General features: G+C 37.9%; 1 protein-coding gene across 1 annotated transcript in view; it reads right to left on the bottom strand.

The window, feature by feature from the left end:
- Positions 1 to 8,497: 8,497 nt before the first annotated feature.
- Positions 8,498 to 19,260, bottom strand: part of ARID2 (AT-rich interaction domain 2) — a 155,907-nt gene continuing 145,144 nt past the window's right edge. Inside the window, exon 21 of the mRNA XM_002927168.4 lies at positions 8,498 to 10,119. Within this exon, the coding sequence (XP_002927214.1) occupies positions 9,975 to 10,119 (145 nt within the window). The 3' untranslated portion in view covers positions 8,498 to 9,974. The remainder of the gene's footprint in view (positions 10,120 to 19,260) is intronic.

The following is a 19,260-nucleotide window of genomic DNA, read 5'->3' as shown; positions in this document are numbered from 1 at the left end:
TATTTACTTGGAGAATCTACCCTATAATCCAGACTGGTGTTGCCACCATTTCCTTTTGGGTAATGATGGAAATACAACTTACTTGTCCAGTGGTTTGAAATCTAGCTGCATGTTTAGGGTCACAGAGCCTTAAAAAAAACAAACCAAAAAAATACACAAACTTCCAGGAAGATGGTGGGAATAGGAAGATCCTAACATCCAATGGATACAGTGAGGTAACACCCACATCAGTGTAAATAACCCAGAAGACCACACTCTGCACAGCTAAATGCACATAAGAGGCCACAGCAAAGAGGGTAGGAAGGGCAGAGAAACAGTGGGGAGCTAAGCTAATCTCAGAGCAGGTGTTGGAGGGGCAGGTACCTTTGGGAGACTTCTCCAAGGACAAAAGAGCTGGCTGGCGCCATTTACCTCCCCCATACCCTGCCCCCACGGACACCTGTGGGAACCAGTGCAGCAGCAACACTCTCTAACTTGCTACCAGTGCACCTGCCCCTGCATTCTGTGGACGCATCCCCTCTAGCCAGGCTTGTAGGTCTCCTCCCACAACAGACCTGTGCATACCTTACTGACACGGCGTGGCCCGCCCCCAGCTCTTCTATGGATCCGCCCACCCCATCCAACACCACCAGCCCTGGTCCCTGGCAGCTACAGGTCCTCTCCTGCAGCAGGCCTGCACGGATCTTGCTAACGCCGCATGCTCCACCCCTGTGTTCTGTTGGACCTGCCCTCTCCAATACACCCTTGGCCAGAGGCCAACCAAAGTGGTGCCATAAGCCTGGCAGTGTGCAAGCAGCGCCCACAGGGCCCAGCATCACTCCAGAGTGACTTCTGCTCTGGGGGACGGGAAGATAACCACACACACCAGTCCTACTGTGGCTCCAATAGTGGGCTGGGGGCAAAGCTTCTCAGTGGACAACATAGAAAGTATCCTGCAGTTTGGTGCTACTGCATCTGGCAAACACCTGGTCTGACTCACTCAAGCCCAAGGGGGCCCCAGACTGGCTTACTAACAACACAGGACCAAACCCTGCACACAACAGGCAAAGAGAGACGTTGCAGATGGACTGGAGGGAAAAGTGGCTCAGCCACAACAGTAGGGTGCATGTAATACACATAAGAGACACCCCTGAAGCGCCAGGTTCTGGGCAACAGGGGGCATCATACTGCAGGGCACTCTAAGACCTCTTCTTCACAAGGCCACTACTTTCAAGAACAGGGGATGTAGCTGACTTCCCAGCACATAGAAGCAGACACGGAGAGTTAGACAAAATGAGACAGAGAACTATGTCCCAAATGAAAGAACAGGATAAAATCACAGCAAGAGAGCTAAATGAAACTGAGATAAATAATATGTGAATTTAAAGTAATGGTCATAAAGAGACTCACTGGACTTCAGAAAAGAGTGGAGGATCTCAGTGAGAACCTTAACGAAGAGATAGAAAACAAAAAAGACCCAATCAGAGATAAAGAACTCAAAAACTTAAATTAAAACTATACTAGAGGGACTAAACAGTAGACTGAGGAAGCAGAAGAATGGATCGGTGACCTGAAGGACAGAGTAAAGGAAAGCAATCAAGCCGAACAGGAAAGAGAAAAATAACACTAAAAAATGAAAATAGACTTAGGGAACTCAGCAGCTCATCATGTGTAATAACATTCCCATTCGAGGGATCCCAGAAGGAGAAGAGAGAGAGAGGGGGCAGAAAACGTAGTTCAAGAAATACTCGAAAGTTTCCCCTAAGCTGGGGAAAGAAACAGAAATCCTGATCCAGGAGGCACAGAGATCCACCAACAAAATCAACCCAAGGAGCTCCCCACCAAGACACACAGTAATTAAAATGGCAAAAAGTAGTGATAGAGAACTTTAAAAGCAACAAGAGAAGAGTAACAGTTACATAAAAGGCAAATCCCATAAGGCTATCAGCCAGGTTTTCAGCAGAAGCTTTGCAGGCCAGGAGAGAGTGGCATGTAATATATTCGAAGCGCTGAAAAGAAAACACCTACAACAAAGAATACTCTACCCAGCAAGGCTATCACTCAGAATAGAAGGAGAGAGAAAGAGTTTCCTAGACAAACAGAAGTTAAAGGAATTTATCACCACTAAACTAGCCCTACAAGAAAGGGGATTTTTTGAGTAGAAAGGAAAGACCGTAAGTAGGAGTCAGAAAAGTAGGAAGCACAAAAGCAGTAACATTAAGTGTATCTATAAAAATCAGTCAAGGGATTAAAAAAATAAAAGGCTATAAAGTATGACACCATATACTTCAAACATGATGGGGGGAGAGGAGTAAATAGGTTCAAACTTAAGCAACCACTGATTCAATATAAATTGCTATGTGCATAAGATGGGGATCAAAAGTACACTAATATTAATGAGCAAGGAGTACTGCACAGAATTGTTGAATCACTATATTGTACACCTGAAACGAATATAACACTGTATGTTAACTATACTGGAATTAATTAATTAGTTTAAAAGGCAATACACAGGCTCACACCAGACCAATTTAACCAGTCTTTGGGTTTAGGATAGTTTAAAATCTCCCAGGTAGAGGCTAATGTGCAGTCAAGAAGCAAACCACTATGTAACTTTTTTAGATCCCCTGTAGACCACAGCTGTTCTGTTAGAACAACATAATTCGTTAGATCACAGCTCATCTTTAAAACCCTTTAGATTCTGTTCTCCCTCTCAGAGGCAGCTACAGCGCCTGACAGTTTATCCTTCACTCTTTTTCTAAACCTTGTTTTCAAATACCACTTTATCTGGGGTTTAGATCCCACAAAGCAGAGAGATAAGATCTTGAACATTTCCTGGGTGCTCACAGTCCCAGGGTGGAATAAGATTCTTGTAGGAATCCAGCTGTTGGTAAGGTCAGGCTGTGTATGCTCAATTCAACAGGTTTTTATTTACATACTTGCCTAAAGGGATTCTAGACATTTCTAAAATAATCACTGTAACATGGCTTTTTGTAAATCATTTCTTGAAGTCCTTCTTTTACACTTTAACAGCTGATAGCATGTGCTCCAGCAAGTGCAATTATGATTCCCAACCACAGCAGCAGGGACTAACACTAAGCGCTTCTTACTGGCTCTGTGCCAACATTTTATTTGCATTATCTCCCTTAATTTTCATAACAACCTTTAAAGTAGGTCCTATTATTAACCTCATTTGTCAAATGAGGATGAGGTTCAGTTCCTTAGCTAGGATCGCTCAGACCTCACAGAGGTAGCTGAGTCCAAAGTCTATGCTTGTAACTATGTCCCAGTGCTGCCTTTTGGCTCATTACAAGATCTACCCAACCATATTTGCCCCACACTTACTCCTCACTCACCATACCCAGTTTGAGGACCAGAAATGGCTTGTCCATAGTTCTAATTCCATTGTCCCTCTCCAGGGTACAGGAAGTTCTCATAATCACTCACCTACTCAACTGTCTAACCAGCTGGTCCCTCTATCTAGTCTTCTCTTCCAGTTCACCCTTCAGACTTCTTTTAACCATTTAATTCCACTGATATTAAATACTTGCTCTGAGCAGTGTTAATTCCTATATGCTGTATTGCCAACAAACTTTACAGAACACCTTCTAAGCAAAATCTTGAACCATTATGAATGGGTCTGCCCAGGCTCAAGGTGAAGGCAGCAAACCCACTAAGCTATCCTCTTGCCCATCCCCCAACCCAGCTGACTTTGTGGCATCTCTGGATAGTTCCAGGATCTCTTAGCACTGAACACGAACTATAGCCATGTTTTGTAAACTCTTGTAGGCTGCTCTGTGGTACTATCTTAATAGACAACTAGATACAGTTCCACAGCTAAGAAAATGGTCAACAGAAATGCATTCCCAAGTACACCAAGAGACAAGGATAAGGATGCTCATGGTATCATTTGTAATAGCCCCAAACTGGAAACAACTCAAACGCCATCAATGCTGGAATACTCATTCAGCAATGAAAATAATGGAACTATTGTTACTTTGAACCATATAGATGAATCTTACAGCCAGGTTGAGTGAAAGATGATGGAAACAAAAGAATACAATTGAATACTGCATTTCTATATTAAGTTCAAAAATAGACAAAACTATATTATAGCATTTAGAGATTTATACTTAGGTGATTAAAAAAAAACTTTAAAGGAAGTGCTTGTCCTTAAAATCAGGAGAGTGGTCACTGGTGTGGGGGTGTGAGAGTGGGGGGGTTTTGACCGGGACAAAGGCCTTCTGGGGAGGAGGGGGACTACCAAGGTCTACTTCTCGATCTGGGCGGTGGTTACAGAGGGGTTTGCTTTACAGTAAAAAAGCTCCACTCTTCATTTTATGCACTTTGTTATATGTGTCTGAGGTGGGGATTTCACAATAAAACTTGGTGCTTAAAAAAAAAAAAAAGCTCAGAGCCTTGTTCTGATTTGTGGTAGTCAATCTGCCAGTCTTCCATCTTTTCCTTTCTTTCAACCAAGTCCCAATGGGAAAAGGAAATCATAAATTTTGGGGGAAAATTGCCACTGAAAGAATTCTGCATTGCATAAACTGCCCTCCTGTTTGGAAACAGAAAAACAGAGCAACAAATGTGCCGGTGCCTAGTCTGTGCAAGAGTGAAGTCCCTGTGCACCTACACTTCACATTGTGCCTTCTGTGCTAGATTGTGGTAGCTTCCGTTCCTTTCTTTCAGTTAGTATTTTAACAAAGTACGTCAACTTTCAAAGGTTGCACAACTCAGAAAGTTGCCTGTTCCTAGCCCAGCAAGAGTGGATTTGTTGAAAGGGTCAACCCTAAAATTAGTCTCTTTATCTTTCACACAGTTTAGCTGTAGACAGGGCATCATATCTGATCACTCAGATCAATAAATCCTCTCTAAAGCAGAGGCTAAACAAACATTTCTCCATCAGTTTGGGGAAACTATAAAGTACAGTGCAGAGATTCTGGAAACCCTCCCCCACCCCCACCCAATGTGATTCAACCTACACTTGATGAAGCCCTTGAGGTTCTTTACTTGGTGGCCAGAGCATCTCTCTGCTGTAGCAACATCTATGTCACACCGCACCATTGAATCCATAACCTTTTTTCTTGAACAAGACCTCTCCAGACTCAAACACTCTCTCACCACTGTTAGGTCAAATTTCTGTCAGCCCTTAAAGTCTCCAAAAGACACTGTTCTTTCTCCACGAAGCCCATTCCACTTTGCCTTCCCCACTCATCAATCAAATGAAGCCTGCTGTGTGACTGAACTCCCAAAACACTTTATGATTCTCATACAGCCTGTGTTTTACCTTTGTTACTGGGCCGCATTGGGAAGCGTGTCTCAGCCTCAGAGCGGGACTGTCTCCTCCATCTTCCGAACGAGCAGCTAAGTACTCCATCAACGCTCAAGCTGAATGAGATGTAAGGGAGGTATAAACAGAGGGAAAAAACCTATTAACATTCTTAAAAAGTTCAGAATAACTTTATCCAGAAGAATCAGCTAACAGTTTTTCAAATTATACACCAGAGTGGATAATTGTTGGTTGGAAACTGTGGTTTCAATTTACTATAAACCCTTGTCTTAGCCATGTTCCTTTGTTAAGGGAATTCCCAGAAAGTTTTTCTGGCTCTAAGAAGTTAAGTGATGCCAAATTAATAAATGAAATACTTGGGGGAAAAATCTGAGGTATTATAGAAAATCTTAAAAAGTCAACATAATGCATAGGAAGAAAATACTTAATAGAAACAATGCAGCAAATAGAAAAAATATTTGCACCAAAAACAAGTGTCTTATGTCGGACTCTTCCTGGGAAGAATCTAATTACTCTTTACAATTAGCTTCATGTGTGATTACATGGCTCCACTTACTTGCCACGTGACTTTGGTCAAGGTAGTCAGTCATCCCAACCCTCTATACTCACCTGTAACATTAGCTATTTCACTGGGTTTTTATAAAGACTGAGACGATACATGTAAAATGCTTAGCATGGTGAATGACAGGGACTGTGGCAAGCAAATGTTAGTGACCAGCATAATTAAAGTTTGGAAACAATTTAAATATCTGTCAATAAGGGGTCCAAATAATAAATCATATTGTACCCATAAAATGGAGTACCACATAGCTGTAAAAAATGAAGTGAAAGCTCTTTACGAACCAATATGGAAAGGTCTTAAAATACTAAACATTTTTTGAAGTGCAGCAGTGTTTATGGTATAAAATATTTTGCATAAAAATAACCCACTCATATTTGCTCTTTTGTAATCAATACCAGGGGTGTACTTAAGAAACATGACCAGCGGTTATCTGGCAGTGGGGGTGGAAGCCAGGGGATGGGAAAGATGTGGGCAACTTTTCAGTGAATATCTTTTTTAACAACTGTTTGATTCTCGAATCGCCTGGTTGTATTACCTACTCACAAAAGTTACTTTTTAAAAGCAGTTTATCTTTTGAATATATGTATCCAGTGTGGATTGTGTCTCAGACTGAAATCCACAAGGACCAGGACTTGACTTATCATGATAGCTTTTTCTCTTAATATTCAAGTGTACTCATTATCAGAAGAAATGGAACTGCTTACCTAGGAATGTGACAATGTGCCTTCGCCTTTCTTAACTTACACACAACGCAATCCTGGACTTAATTTTTTACCAAGAAACATCTGTTCCTTTCTTTCATGAAAGGAGAATCCAGGAATCCAACTAAAGATTCACAAATATGGGAGTGGAGAAAGTGAACATTGGCTGTACTATAACTAGAAATAACACTGTCTTCATTTGCCTCACAAAAGGTAGTTAAAATTTTGAGTATTTCAGTGACTGTTTATGAACTCTGGAGACAGCTTAAGGTAATACGAGCACGATAAGCCCAAATTTCCCTGGGATAGATACTGAATTTTTTTTTCTCTTTCACCTTATTATGATTTGGTCAAGATCCAACAGTCAAGCGCCAGGTGCCCCACGCGGTTAATCCCGTAGCCGTGCTCCTTGCTTCTTCGCGGCTTCTGTTTCAGAGATGAAGAACATCGTGTTTTCTTTCTTTGGTGTATAATATTTTAATCACAGTGATTAAGAGCAGGACAGAAGTCACTTATCCGAAACATTCTCATTTTAAAAATCATTTTTATTGTCATTTTATGGTTAAAAAAAAACATACATGGCATGACTATAAAGTAATGAGACGAGTTTTCATGTGTGGCTTGCACTATGGAGTCTCATTAGTATATAGTCACATCCTGTCTAGAGCTTGGAAGAAAAATATGCCTTGGCTATATGATTATCAATTTTGTTACTTAAAATTTATTGAGTGCCAACAGAGCACTAGGCACATATATAACACAGAATTGTACAGTCTCTATGTTGTAGACTATATTATTTACATAGATTTCTCAAAGATAACATTAAAGCATGTATTTACAGAACTTTAGACAAAACAACAATACTGGAAATCAGCAAGTTTCTGTCTAGCAAGGAGCACCTTTTCATGAATGAGAGGGTTATGCAGAACTTACTGTGCAAGAGCACTTCGATTCCATTACCCAGAAAGTCCGTGTTATTTCATTATATAATAATTCTATAAAGCTATACGAGAAAAACCTAAGTGGGAAGCCATACTTGGTTTCATTAGGTCAAATACATTTAGAAAATTCTCTGCTGAGACCAATGATCGAAGGGCCTACAGACATATTCACATAGCACAGCACAGAAGCCAGAACTACAGCGTGCAATCCCAATGAGGTGGAAGAACGTGAGTGCGAAATCCGTTTTTCTGAGCCTGGAGTTTCTTCTCTTTTCTATCTAATTACCCTGCAGTTTCTTATTTTGCAAAGAAACATGTCCCTTTAAAACATACATTGATGTTACACAAAATTATTTTAGAAAAATTTGAGATTTTTTTAGAGAAGTACAATGAATACTCTCCAACTGGTATCAACAACTGGGAGCCTTATAAGTTTGGGGGAGTTGAGGACATTTTAGTGTTATCCACATGATCTCTGTGGCATCAAGTGGGTAGCCCCAGTCTTGGGAGGTGGGCCAAGAATAAACCCCACGACCCTCGGAAATGATGGTGGCTAATGTCGGCTGACAAGTCTTTAGCGTTCATGACTACACGGCAGAGTGCAGCGCCGGGGACCCCGCTGCAGGGAGAAATTAGATTTTCCTTCAATACCAGTTGATTCCAACTATTAAAAAATTTTTTTTATATCCGAACTGAGATCCTTTTACTCTAAGAATCTGCCCCTAAATTCAAGTTGAAGATTTGGGTGCATCGTGGTTCTGAATGAACAATCAAAAAACACAGTATCAAACAGTAATCTGGTTTTGCTTTACATCATGACAAATAGAAAATACTCTCCATCTCCTGCTATCTCAGGCGAATTTGTCATGTAAAGGACCTCTTTTAATCTGTTCTCTATTTAATGTATTATAAATGGACATATAATTAAATAGGTGACTGGACCTTGTCTTCAGCTAAATTTGGGATTCTCTCTATATTTTTAAAGAATGTCTTAAGCATACTCAGAAATGAAGGACTCAAGAAAATGTTCAGTCTTTTATTTAAAAACTATAAACAGTCACCAAAGTAAATAAAGCCATTCTATAACATAAACTGTTAGGTCTATATTTTTTACTGCACATCCTAAGGACACAGCAGAAATGGTGGTTGGGAGGCCTTCCACATTTTTGGATGCTAATAGAACAGGCAATAGGCAGTTATAAATGGATACATTTCACGCTGGGGGGAAGAAGACAATTTAAGGAAGTGAGCAGTTTCTGAGCAGGAATGTGGTACAGTATTAAGAATGGAAGAATAATACAATAAAATTCCACACTATATTAAGATAGAAAAAGTAGTGAAGAAAATATCATACCTGCACATAATGCATATATAACACAGGAGAAAACCTGTATAAAATTCCATGTATTTAAACCAATTTACAAATACAAAAAATTCTGTCCAAGCTCTGAGCTTGCACGTGACAAACGTTTACAGTGGATACATGTTAGGGAAAACCAAAAAATACCTTCAAATAGTTTTTCTTCTACAAAAATGACATGAGATATATTATTCCATACTCTTTCAGCCAGCAAAATGAGTTCTACAAGGTGTATAATACAAAACAAAACAAAACAAAAGAAAAAAAAGAAAAAAGAAAAAAAAAAGAAAAAAAAATCACAGTTCCACAAAACTGTTTTGACTTTACAGCATCAGTACCTTTGCAGAAGTATTTACACAAATTTAAAGAACATTCATCCACTGCGTAGAATATATCACAATTACTTACAATTGACAGGAAAGTCTAGAAAACTTTAGAACCTACCAATAATGCTTCTAGGACACCACAGAATGTATTTCCAGTGGCTGCAGTGGCATGAAAGGTGTTCGTTCTATTCACAAATATTTACAAGATCTATTCAGACTGGTAAATTTTTATGATAATAAATAAGTGAAAATATATTGGCTCAAGTAAGAAAACCAAGCTACTGATTTCTAAACAAAACACACAATCCATAGCTAGATATTGGTGGCCCCCTCTGAGATCGGGGGTATAGGTGTGCTGAAATTTTTTTTTTTTAATTATTCAAACCAGCTTAAACGGTTTTGTAAATATAAAAATGTGCTCCTTTTTGGATATAGATAAAAATATTTAATGCTTCTATTTCATCTGCTCATGTAGGTTTTACAATATTCCATGTATATTCCAATGTGGATGGTACTGAATTCTGATCATACCAGTTTCCATCAGGATTTATCAGATCTGAGAGACATCCTGCAGATAAGCTGGTTGACAATCCCACAGCAGTTTTTTTTTTTTTTCTTTTTAGATTTTTTTAAACAGAGAACAAAGGGATTCGCTCAGAGATCAGAATACGAAGCTTCCTCTCAGCATCATGGGAGGAGATAAAATAATTCATTCTATGGTCTCTGTTCCATTAAGACTTGGTGCTTTCTTCAGTAACAGTATGTGAAATGTATGTGACTTTGAGTCCCCACTATAGAAGTGGAATTATTTTTCACTGCAGCATTTCTGAGTCTTTTTCTTGTTCTTTACTCTGAACTGTAAAATTAAGTTCATAAAGGCATTTGGCAAGGGTGGAGGAAGCTTCCATGTTACTAATGGCTAGCACTGATAAGTTGTTTTCATGTCTCTTTAACAATCTGGAAAAAAAACCAAAGAGAGGTTCTGAGGTCAGTGATGACTCTTATGGATTCTGCACGTTTAAAAACTAAACATTTTTTACTTCATGTATTCAGCACACTTTGGTGAATGGAATACACTATAAGCTTACATGGGTAAAAAATGTTTCCAGGCATGACAGAATTTCCTTGTATCCATGTAGCAATTTTTCAGTGAACAAATGTTTTTACCATATACCACATACTGCTGCTTTTAATACACTTAAAGAAGCCACCTGTATAAAAAGATGGTTCAAAGAATGCTAGTAGCAATGTGGTCAGTTTTCAGACCAAGATGGAATTAAACCAGGAATTAATAACAGAAAATTGATTGGAAAATCCCTAAGTCTATGATGTAAACAACAGATGGGTAACATGAAGTTATACATGGGTCAAGAAGAAATCTTAACTTTAAAAATACTTTGGATTAAATTAAAATAGAAATACAGCTTATTAAAATCTGTGGGATGCCATGAAAGCAGTGCTTTGAGGGAAATCTATAGCATTGATTGAATGCATATTATTAGAAAAGAAGATCTAAAATCAATAATCAAAATTTCGACGTTAGGAAACTATCAACAGAAGAGCAAATTAAATTCAAAGCAAGTAGAAGAAGTAATTCAAGCCAAAATGAATGAAACTGAAAAGAGAAAATCAATGAAACCAAAAGTTGATTCTTTGAAAACATCAAAATCAAGAACTCTCTAAGACATGCCATCTAAGAAAAAACAGTGCGTACCTAAATTACTAATATTGGAAATGAAAGCGGGAAAGGTACCAAAGATCCCTACAGATCCCATGGGCATCAAAGGCAATAAAAAATTAGTATGAATAACACTATGCCCACAAATCTGAAACTCTAGATGAAACATACCACTTCCTTGAAAGAAACAGACTTCCAAAAGTTACACAAAGTGAAACAGAAAATCTGAAAAGGCCTGTATCTATTGAAGAAATTGAAAAAACAAAAAAACCAAAAAACCGAAAACCTCCCAAAACAGAAAGCACCAGGTTCAGGGGTTCTCTAGTGAATTCTACCAAAAATTCAAGGTTCTTCAAAAAAATTAAAAAAACAGAAATACCATATGATCCAGTAATCCCACTACTGAGTATTTACCCAAAGGAAACAAAAAACCTAATTTGAAAAGGTATGTGCGCTTCCACGTTTCCTGAAACATTATCTACAACACCCAAGGTATGGGAGCAACCCAGTGTCCAACCACAGATGAACGGGCAGAGATGCGGTATATCAACACAACAGAGTATCATCATTCAACCATGAAACAAAAGAATGAGATCTTGCCGTTTGCAACAACACGGAGGGACCTAGAGGGTATTATGCTAACTGCAAAGTGTCAGAAAAAGACAAATATACGATTTCACTAATACATGGAATCTAAAAAACAGAAAAAACAAAACTCTGAAGTTTTTAAAGAAACAATGCACAGTTCTACACACAGTAACGTTAATATAGTATTGCAGGAAGAGGAGGAATCTGGGAAACAACTAGTTTAACCTGTTCAATTTACAGATGAGTAATTTGAGGCCATCTTGAGGCACCCTAAACTGAAATGACTTTCTAGCTAAACAGTAGTAGCAGAATTAGGGAAGATCATCTGACTATTTGGCCTTTCTCTGTGGTACATTTCTAAATATGGGAGGACTGCCAGGCATAATTCTGTAACAGGCTTCATTCATACTTCTAGAAAATTCAGATCATGTTTCTAGAGTAGTCAAATTCATAGAATCAAAGAGTGAAATGGTATTTACCAGGGGCTGGGGGGAGAAGGAAATGAGGATCAATGGTCATAGAGCTTCAGTTAAGCAAGATGAATAAGCTTGAGAGATGCGCTAAACAACACTGTAGCTACAGCCAACCATATTATACACTTAGTGACTTGATACGAGGGTAGATCTCATGTTAAGTGTCCTTGCCACAATAAGGCAAAATTAAATAAAAATTCAGATGATGTCAGAAAACAGCTGGAGAGAAATAAGATGGTCGCCTTTTTTTTTTTTTTAAGGTTTATTTTAGAGGGAGACAGAGAGAGACTGTGAGCACATGTGTGTTGGGGGGGAGAGCAGAGGGAGAGAATCTTCAAGCAGACTCCCTGCTGAGTGTGGAGCCCGATGCAGGCCTCAATCCACAGCCCATGAGATCATGACCTGAACCAAAATCAAGAGTCAGCTGTTTAACCGACTGAGCCACCCAGGTGCCCCTAAGATGGCTGCTTTCAAGAAATTTTTTTATGAAAATAAAAATTATATTCTACAGATGATTCAAGTTTTTTTCCCTTCATTAATAATGGGAGGCTTAACACCTGAATGAGACATTACTCCATAAAAGCAGCTATTTCTTTTTAATTTGTAAACTTAAAAATTTTCTACCCCCAAAATTACAATATTGATGTGGCTATGTATATAAAGAAGAAAAATTATTAAAGTGAGCACTGTCCAAAAAAAACAGTGATGCTGAGGGGTGAGGAGAAAAGTGGTAAAAATCAGCCCCAAATGGAAGGATGAAATAGTTCTGTGATAAGAAAAGTACAGTAAAATGTCAATTAATGGTAAAAGCTAGGTGATTGGTATATAGAGATGTTCACTGCAAAATTACGTCAAGTTTACCTTCTGTGCGAAAACTTCTACATTAAATGTCAGAAAAATGTCAGGAAAAAAAAAATCAACCAGCATGAGATTACCCAAGAACTGCAGTGCCTTCATTAAAATAACCCTGGGTAAAAGGAACTAAAGAAGAGGAAGGAACTAGACTTCCAAATTTTGAATGAACATTGTAGGGAAAAAAATTTATGGGAAAAAGCACAGAAATTTAAAGCCAAAATTGAACACACGGGGATTGTATCATTTCTGCCACTCAAAAGCAAAGGAAGAAGTAAAAAACAACTGTTTAAAAAAAAAAAAAAAAGGAAATTGGGGCCCCTGGGTGGTGTAGTCGGTTAAGCATCCAACTCTTGGTTTCAGCTCAGGTTGTGATCTCAGGGTCGTGAGATCGAACCCCACGTCCAGCCCCACGCTCAGTGTGGAGTCGGCTTCAGAGGCTCTATCCTCCTCCCTCTCCCCCTCCTGCTCATGCTCTCTCTCTCTCTCTCTCAAACAATAACTAAATCTTAAAAAAAAAAAAAAAAAAAAAGGAGATTAAGGAGTTGAGCATCTTTCATGTTTTTTGGCCATTTGGCTATTTGCTTTTATGTAGTTTCCATACTGTACATATACCACCCCCAAAATGGCTAAAACTAAAAATTAAAATTACAATACCAAATGTTGGCAAGTATGTGGAGCAACTGTGATTCTCATACATAGCTGGAGGGAGTATAAATTGATAAAATCTCTTTGGCATTGTTTGGCACTATGTACTCAAGTTATAATATCCTATGAATCACCAATCCTTCTTAAAAGCTCAATAGAAATATATACATAAATGGCCAAATATAACATGTATAGAATGTTCATAGCACCACTATTTTTAATAGCTCCAAACTGAAAACCACCAATATGCCTACCAAAAGTAGAATGGAAAAAACAAATTTGAGTATATTCTCAGAACAGAATTCTATACTGCAAGAATATGAACAATGTCCTGCCACATGTAACATGAACGAATCTCACAAACAAAGCTGAATAAAGGAGCTAGTACAAAAAAAGGTACACCATATGATTCCACTTCTATAAAGTGCAAAATCAGGCAAAATTCTATGGTGTATCATCAGGAGTGTGGTTCCACTGAGAAAAATGAGATAAAGAGAGGTGGGGAATCAAAGGGGCCCTGTGGTACTGGTGTTCCTCTATTTCTGAACTTGGATGGCTGGTTCTGTGGGTGGTTCATCTGTGATAATTCATTGAGCTTTATTATTCTGTTTTTTAATACTTTAGGTATGATTTACTTCAAAAATTTATTAAACAAATTTTTCAATGAACTAGAAATTTCTACAATTTTTTTCTGGAAAAGAAAAAACAGTCCTATAAAACTTGATTTAAAAATAACTTACATAATTTGAAAAGATATATGCACCCCTATGTTTATTGCAGCTTTATTTCCAATAGCCAAGATACAGAAGCAACTCCACTGTCCATCCACAGATGAATGGGTTACAAAGATGTAGTGTGAGCCTATGTGCGCGCGCACACACACACGCACACACACAGGAATATTACTCAGCCATCAAAAAGAATGAAATCTTGCCATCTTCAAGAATATGGATGGACCCAGAGGATATAAAGCTAACTAAAATTAGTCAGAGAAAGACAAATACCATATGATTTCACTCATGTAGAATTTAAGAAACAAAACAAATGAACAAACAAAAAAAGAGACAAAAAAAGACTCCTCAATACAGAGAACAAACTGGTGGTTGCCAACAGGGATGTGGGTGAGGGGATGGGTAAAATAGTTAAAGGGATTAAAAGTACACTTATATTGATGAGCACTGAGTAATGCATAGAATTGTTCGATTATTATATTGTATACCTGAAACTAACACTGAATGTGAATTATACTTCAATAATAAAAAAATTACAAAGTGAGAATCAAATTATTTTCCCTCTATAATTAATGAACATTTTGAAAAAAATCTTTCAGTTTGAAAAATTTCACAAATTAGAATAATTTTCCCACATGTTAAAAAGAATTCTTTTATTTTTATGTCACGTGGATAAAACTAAAAGACTAAGTTTAAATCACCCGGATGATTTTAAAGCAACAATTTTTTTTTTTTAAGACTTTTTTTTAGTAATCTCTACGCCCAACATGGGGCTCAAACCCACAACCCTCAAGAGTTGCACACTCCACCAACTGGGCCATCCAGGCATTCCATAACAATTCCATTTTTGTAATAAATTATTATCTTTTACTTTTGGGGGTTTTAAAAAATAAACACTAGATAAACAAAGTATGTCTGTTTTGTTGTATAAAATGGTATTCAATTTCAGGGGCGCCTGGGTGGCACAGCGGTTAAGCGTCTGCCTTCGGCTCAGGGCGTGATCCCGGTGTTGTGGGATCGAGCCCCACATCAGGCTCCTCCGCTATGAGCCTGCCTCTTCCTCTCCCACTCCCCCTGCTTGTGTTCCCTCTCTCGCTGGCTGTCTCTATCTCTGTCAAATAAATAAAATCTTTATAAAAAAAAAAAAATGGTATTCAATTTCAAATTTCAAGATGTTTTTTGATATGTTTAGAAAAGGATAAACATTGTATTACTTTAATATACTTAATAATGAAAAATAACCTGTAAGCATTAGTGAAAACAATTTAAGATACAAATTAGCAGTTTGAATGCAGGTTTTTCTCCTTTCCCTTCCAAAATTGTACAAAATGAGTTAAAGAAAATTCTCTGAAAAAACTAAACCAGAAAGGCAAGGCATAGGACTTACAGAAACACAGACACAGTGAAGGATTGGGGGCGAGGGATCAAACAGACAAAAAACAGGATTAGGTGAAAGTAAAATACTCAACCACAGTGAAGTCCTCCTGGTCTCCCTCTCCCATTTGTTTCCAAAACATGGGATTTTTACACTGACCCTCCTCCAAACTGCCCACCTCCAAAGGCAAGAAAATTAGAGATTTTCCCCTGGAGAAACAATCTCTCCCTAGAGACTGACATTTGAAGGACTTCTAATAAATAAATTGGTTCATGAGGGGTCACCCAAAATGGCAATCCCCAGTGACATGTGGAGATCATGCACTCAAAGCTTCTAACTGGCTTGCTGGTATTTTTTTCTCAATACAGATGAAGCCCAAATGCTTTTGAGGAATTTAGGGGAAACAGCAACTATACTTATAGGGGAGAGTAGGGTGCAATAAAATAGCAACCACTGGCGCTACTCCTAAAGATCTCTTAGAAATGAAAGCAGGATAGCCTAAGTAAAAATTCAACAGACTTGATGATAAAGTCAAGGAAATTTCCAGGAATTAAATTAAACAGACGAAAATGAAAACTAAGAGAGAAAAGAAATTAGAGGATCAATCCGTGAGGGTCTAGCATCCAAAAAACAGAAGTTCAAGAAACGGGGAATAGAGACAATGGTTGGCAGAGAATTATAAAAACAAGCATATAAGAAAAATTCCCGTTATGGAAGGACTTGAATCTCCTGATTCAAGGATCCATTGAAATGAAACACCCACTTGACTGATTGCAACAAAATACCTACACCAAGACACAACGTCATAAAACTTCGGGATATGAGAAAGTAAGATTAAAAAAAAAGATCCTAAATGCTTCTAGGGAAGAAAATAGATCACAAACATAGGAAAGGGAACCAGGATGTTACAGACGAGTCTCAAGAGCAAAGCTGCATGCTGGAAGACATGAGAGCAATGCCCTCACAGACTTAAAACAAAACAAAACAAAACAAACCTTTTCAGTCTGGAATTCTATGTCTAGCCAAACTATCATGAATAAAAACAAAGACATTTTCAGATATGTGAGGTTTTAAAATTATTGGAGGATATGCATTATTATGAGGGAGTAAATCAAGAAAAGGAAATAATTCAGATTCTAGAAAAAGGGATTCAATATTGAAGGAATTCTCAAGATTGATATACTGTAAATGGAACTATTTTCTTATTTTTCAGACTGTTCATTATCAGTGTATAGAAAAGTACCACTTGATTTTTAAATAAGACCCATATATTATATTGATAAAAGGTATATAAATCAAAAGGAGGAGAAATATATTGCAATTCTCCAGAGCTCAAACTTCATCAGAATGGAGATAAACTGGATTTAAACATTTTACATTATTCAAACAATCAGATTCTGAATTTCAAATTTTAAAAATGCTGACATTTCATATTGTTCAGTATACTGTACTACAAGAATGAAGTTAAATTTCCATGCATCTTTCTATCAATCTGCAATTTTCTTATTGCTAACAGAGTTGGCTTTAGTCTACAAAAAATCATACCCTGTTACTTATTCCATTCTCATCTCTGTTGAGATGAGAAATCTCAACAGGGAATTATCTTTTGCAGCTGATTTCCTACACTCTCTTCTTCCCACATACGTTTGCCAGATTCTGTCAGTACTCTTGCTAAGCAAACTCCACATCACTGGAGATGTTTGAATGAAGTTCTACAGTTCAGCCTTCACTGAAAGGATGAATGGTAAGAATTTAATGGATTGTTTTCATTCTTTTGATTCTGCTATTCTAAGATCATAGTAACTGAAGATGCCAGAAGATATTTCGAAGGTTTAAAGATAAAGTAACAAAATCAACAACAAAACAAAAACAGTAAAATGGAAACTTCTGGCTCAATAATTACAGTAGATCTAGCCAAAGTGGCTCTGCTATAAGCCTAAGAATGTGCAATCCGAATGTGAGGAAAAAGTGCTTAGAAAAAGTTATAAAATTACTTTTAGAATTCTAATTATCTAAACAAATTCCAGATCAGAACTCTGGACAAGAATGAATTTGTGAGACTTCTTTCCTTCCACCTGTCTATCAATCAAATACTTACTGAATCAGCTATTACATTCCAAACAATATGCTAGGCACTGAGGACACAAAAATGAAAACCAATATCGATCCCTGCTTTCAAAGATCTCGCCATCTACGGTGGTAATATGCAACATGTGAGGTGGTAGGGAGGACCTACGGCACCACAGGTCAGAGGCAGGCTAGTAAGGAAGATGTCAGGAAAGGAAGAGGTAACCCCTGAGTTGAATCTTAAGGATGAACAGAAAGTAGAGATTATCTACTACATATTAAGTACTGTGCTAGGTGTTCAGACTACAAAGATTACTCAGAGAAAGTCTACACATAGGTCAGCAGGAGAAAAAAGTCATATAAAAACTATTTTTAAGATTATTTATTTATTTGAGAAAGAGCAAGTGAGTGTGCACATGAGTAGGAGGAGGGGCAGAGGGAGAGAATCCCAAGCAGACTCCCTGCTGAGCACAGAGCCTGACACGGGCCTTAATCCCACAACTCATAAGATCATGACCTGAACCAAAACCAGCTAAACTATTTACAAAACAGTAAGATTGTTATATCTCTTCAACAAATGGTGTTGGGAAAACTGGACAGCCACATGAAGAAGAATGAAACTGGACCACTATCTTACACCATACACAAAAATAAATTCAAAATGGATGAAAGACCTAAATATAAGACAGGAAACCATTAAAATCCTATGGGAGAAAACAGGTAGCAAACTTTGACCTTGGCTGAGGCAACTTCTTACTAGACCTGTTTCTGGAGGCAAGGGAAACAAAAGCAAAAAGAAATATTGGTGGAACTTTATCAAGAAAAAACCTTCTGCACAGTGAAGGAAACAATCAACAAAACTAAAAGGCAACCAACAGAATGGAGGAAGGTATTTGCAAATGACAAACTGGATAAAGGGCTAGTATCCAGAATCCATAAAGAACACATCAAAATCAACCCTCAAAAAATAAATGATCCAGTTAAGAAATGGGCAGAAGACATGAACAGACACTTCTCCAAAGAAGACATACACATGGCTAACAGACACATGAAAAGACTCTCAACATCACTCAGCATCAGGGAAATACAAATCAAAACCCCAATGAGACACTACCTCACACCTGTCTGAATGGCTAAAATTAATAACTCAGGAAACAACAGATGTTGGTGAGGATGTGGAGAAAGGGGAACACTTTTGCACTTTTGGTGGGAATGCAAACTGGTGTAGCCACTCTGGAAAACGGTGTGGAATTTCTTTAAAAAGTTAAAAAAAGAGCTACCTTACAACCCAGCAATTGCACTATTAGGTATTTATCCAAAGGATACAAAATGCTGATTTGAAGGGGCACACGCACCCCAATGTTTATAGCATTATCAACAATAACCAAATTATGGAAAGAGCCCAAATGTCCATCAGCTGATGAATGGAAAAAGAAGATGTGATATATATGCATACGATGGAATACTACGCAGCCATGAAAGAATGAAATCTTGCCATTTGGAATGACATGGACGAACTAGAATGTATCACACTAAGCAAAATGAGTCAGCCAGAGAAAGACAAATACCATATGATTTCACTCCTATGTGGAATTTAAGGAACAAAACAGATGAACATAGGGGAAGGGAAGGAAAAATAAGATAAAAACAGAGAGAAGCAAACCATAAGAGACTCCTAACTGTAGA

This window comes from Ailuropoda melanoleuca, chromosome 16, assembly GCF_002007445.2.
Source record: "Ailuropoda melanoleuca isolate Jingjing chromosome 16, ASM200744v2, whole genome shotgun sequence".
NCBI lineage: Eukaryota > Metazoa > Chordata > Mammalia > Carnivora > Ursidae > Ailuropoda > Ailuropoda melanoleuca.
The sequence above is the reverse complement of the archived record's forward strand: the minus strand, read 5'-3'. Positions and strand labels throughout refer to the sequence as shown.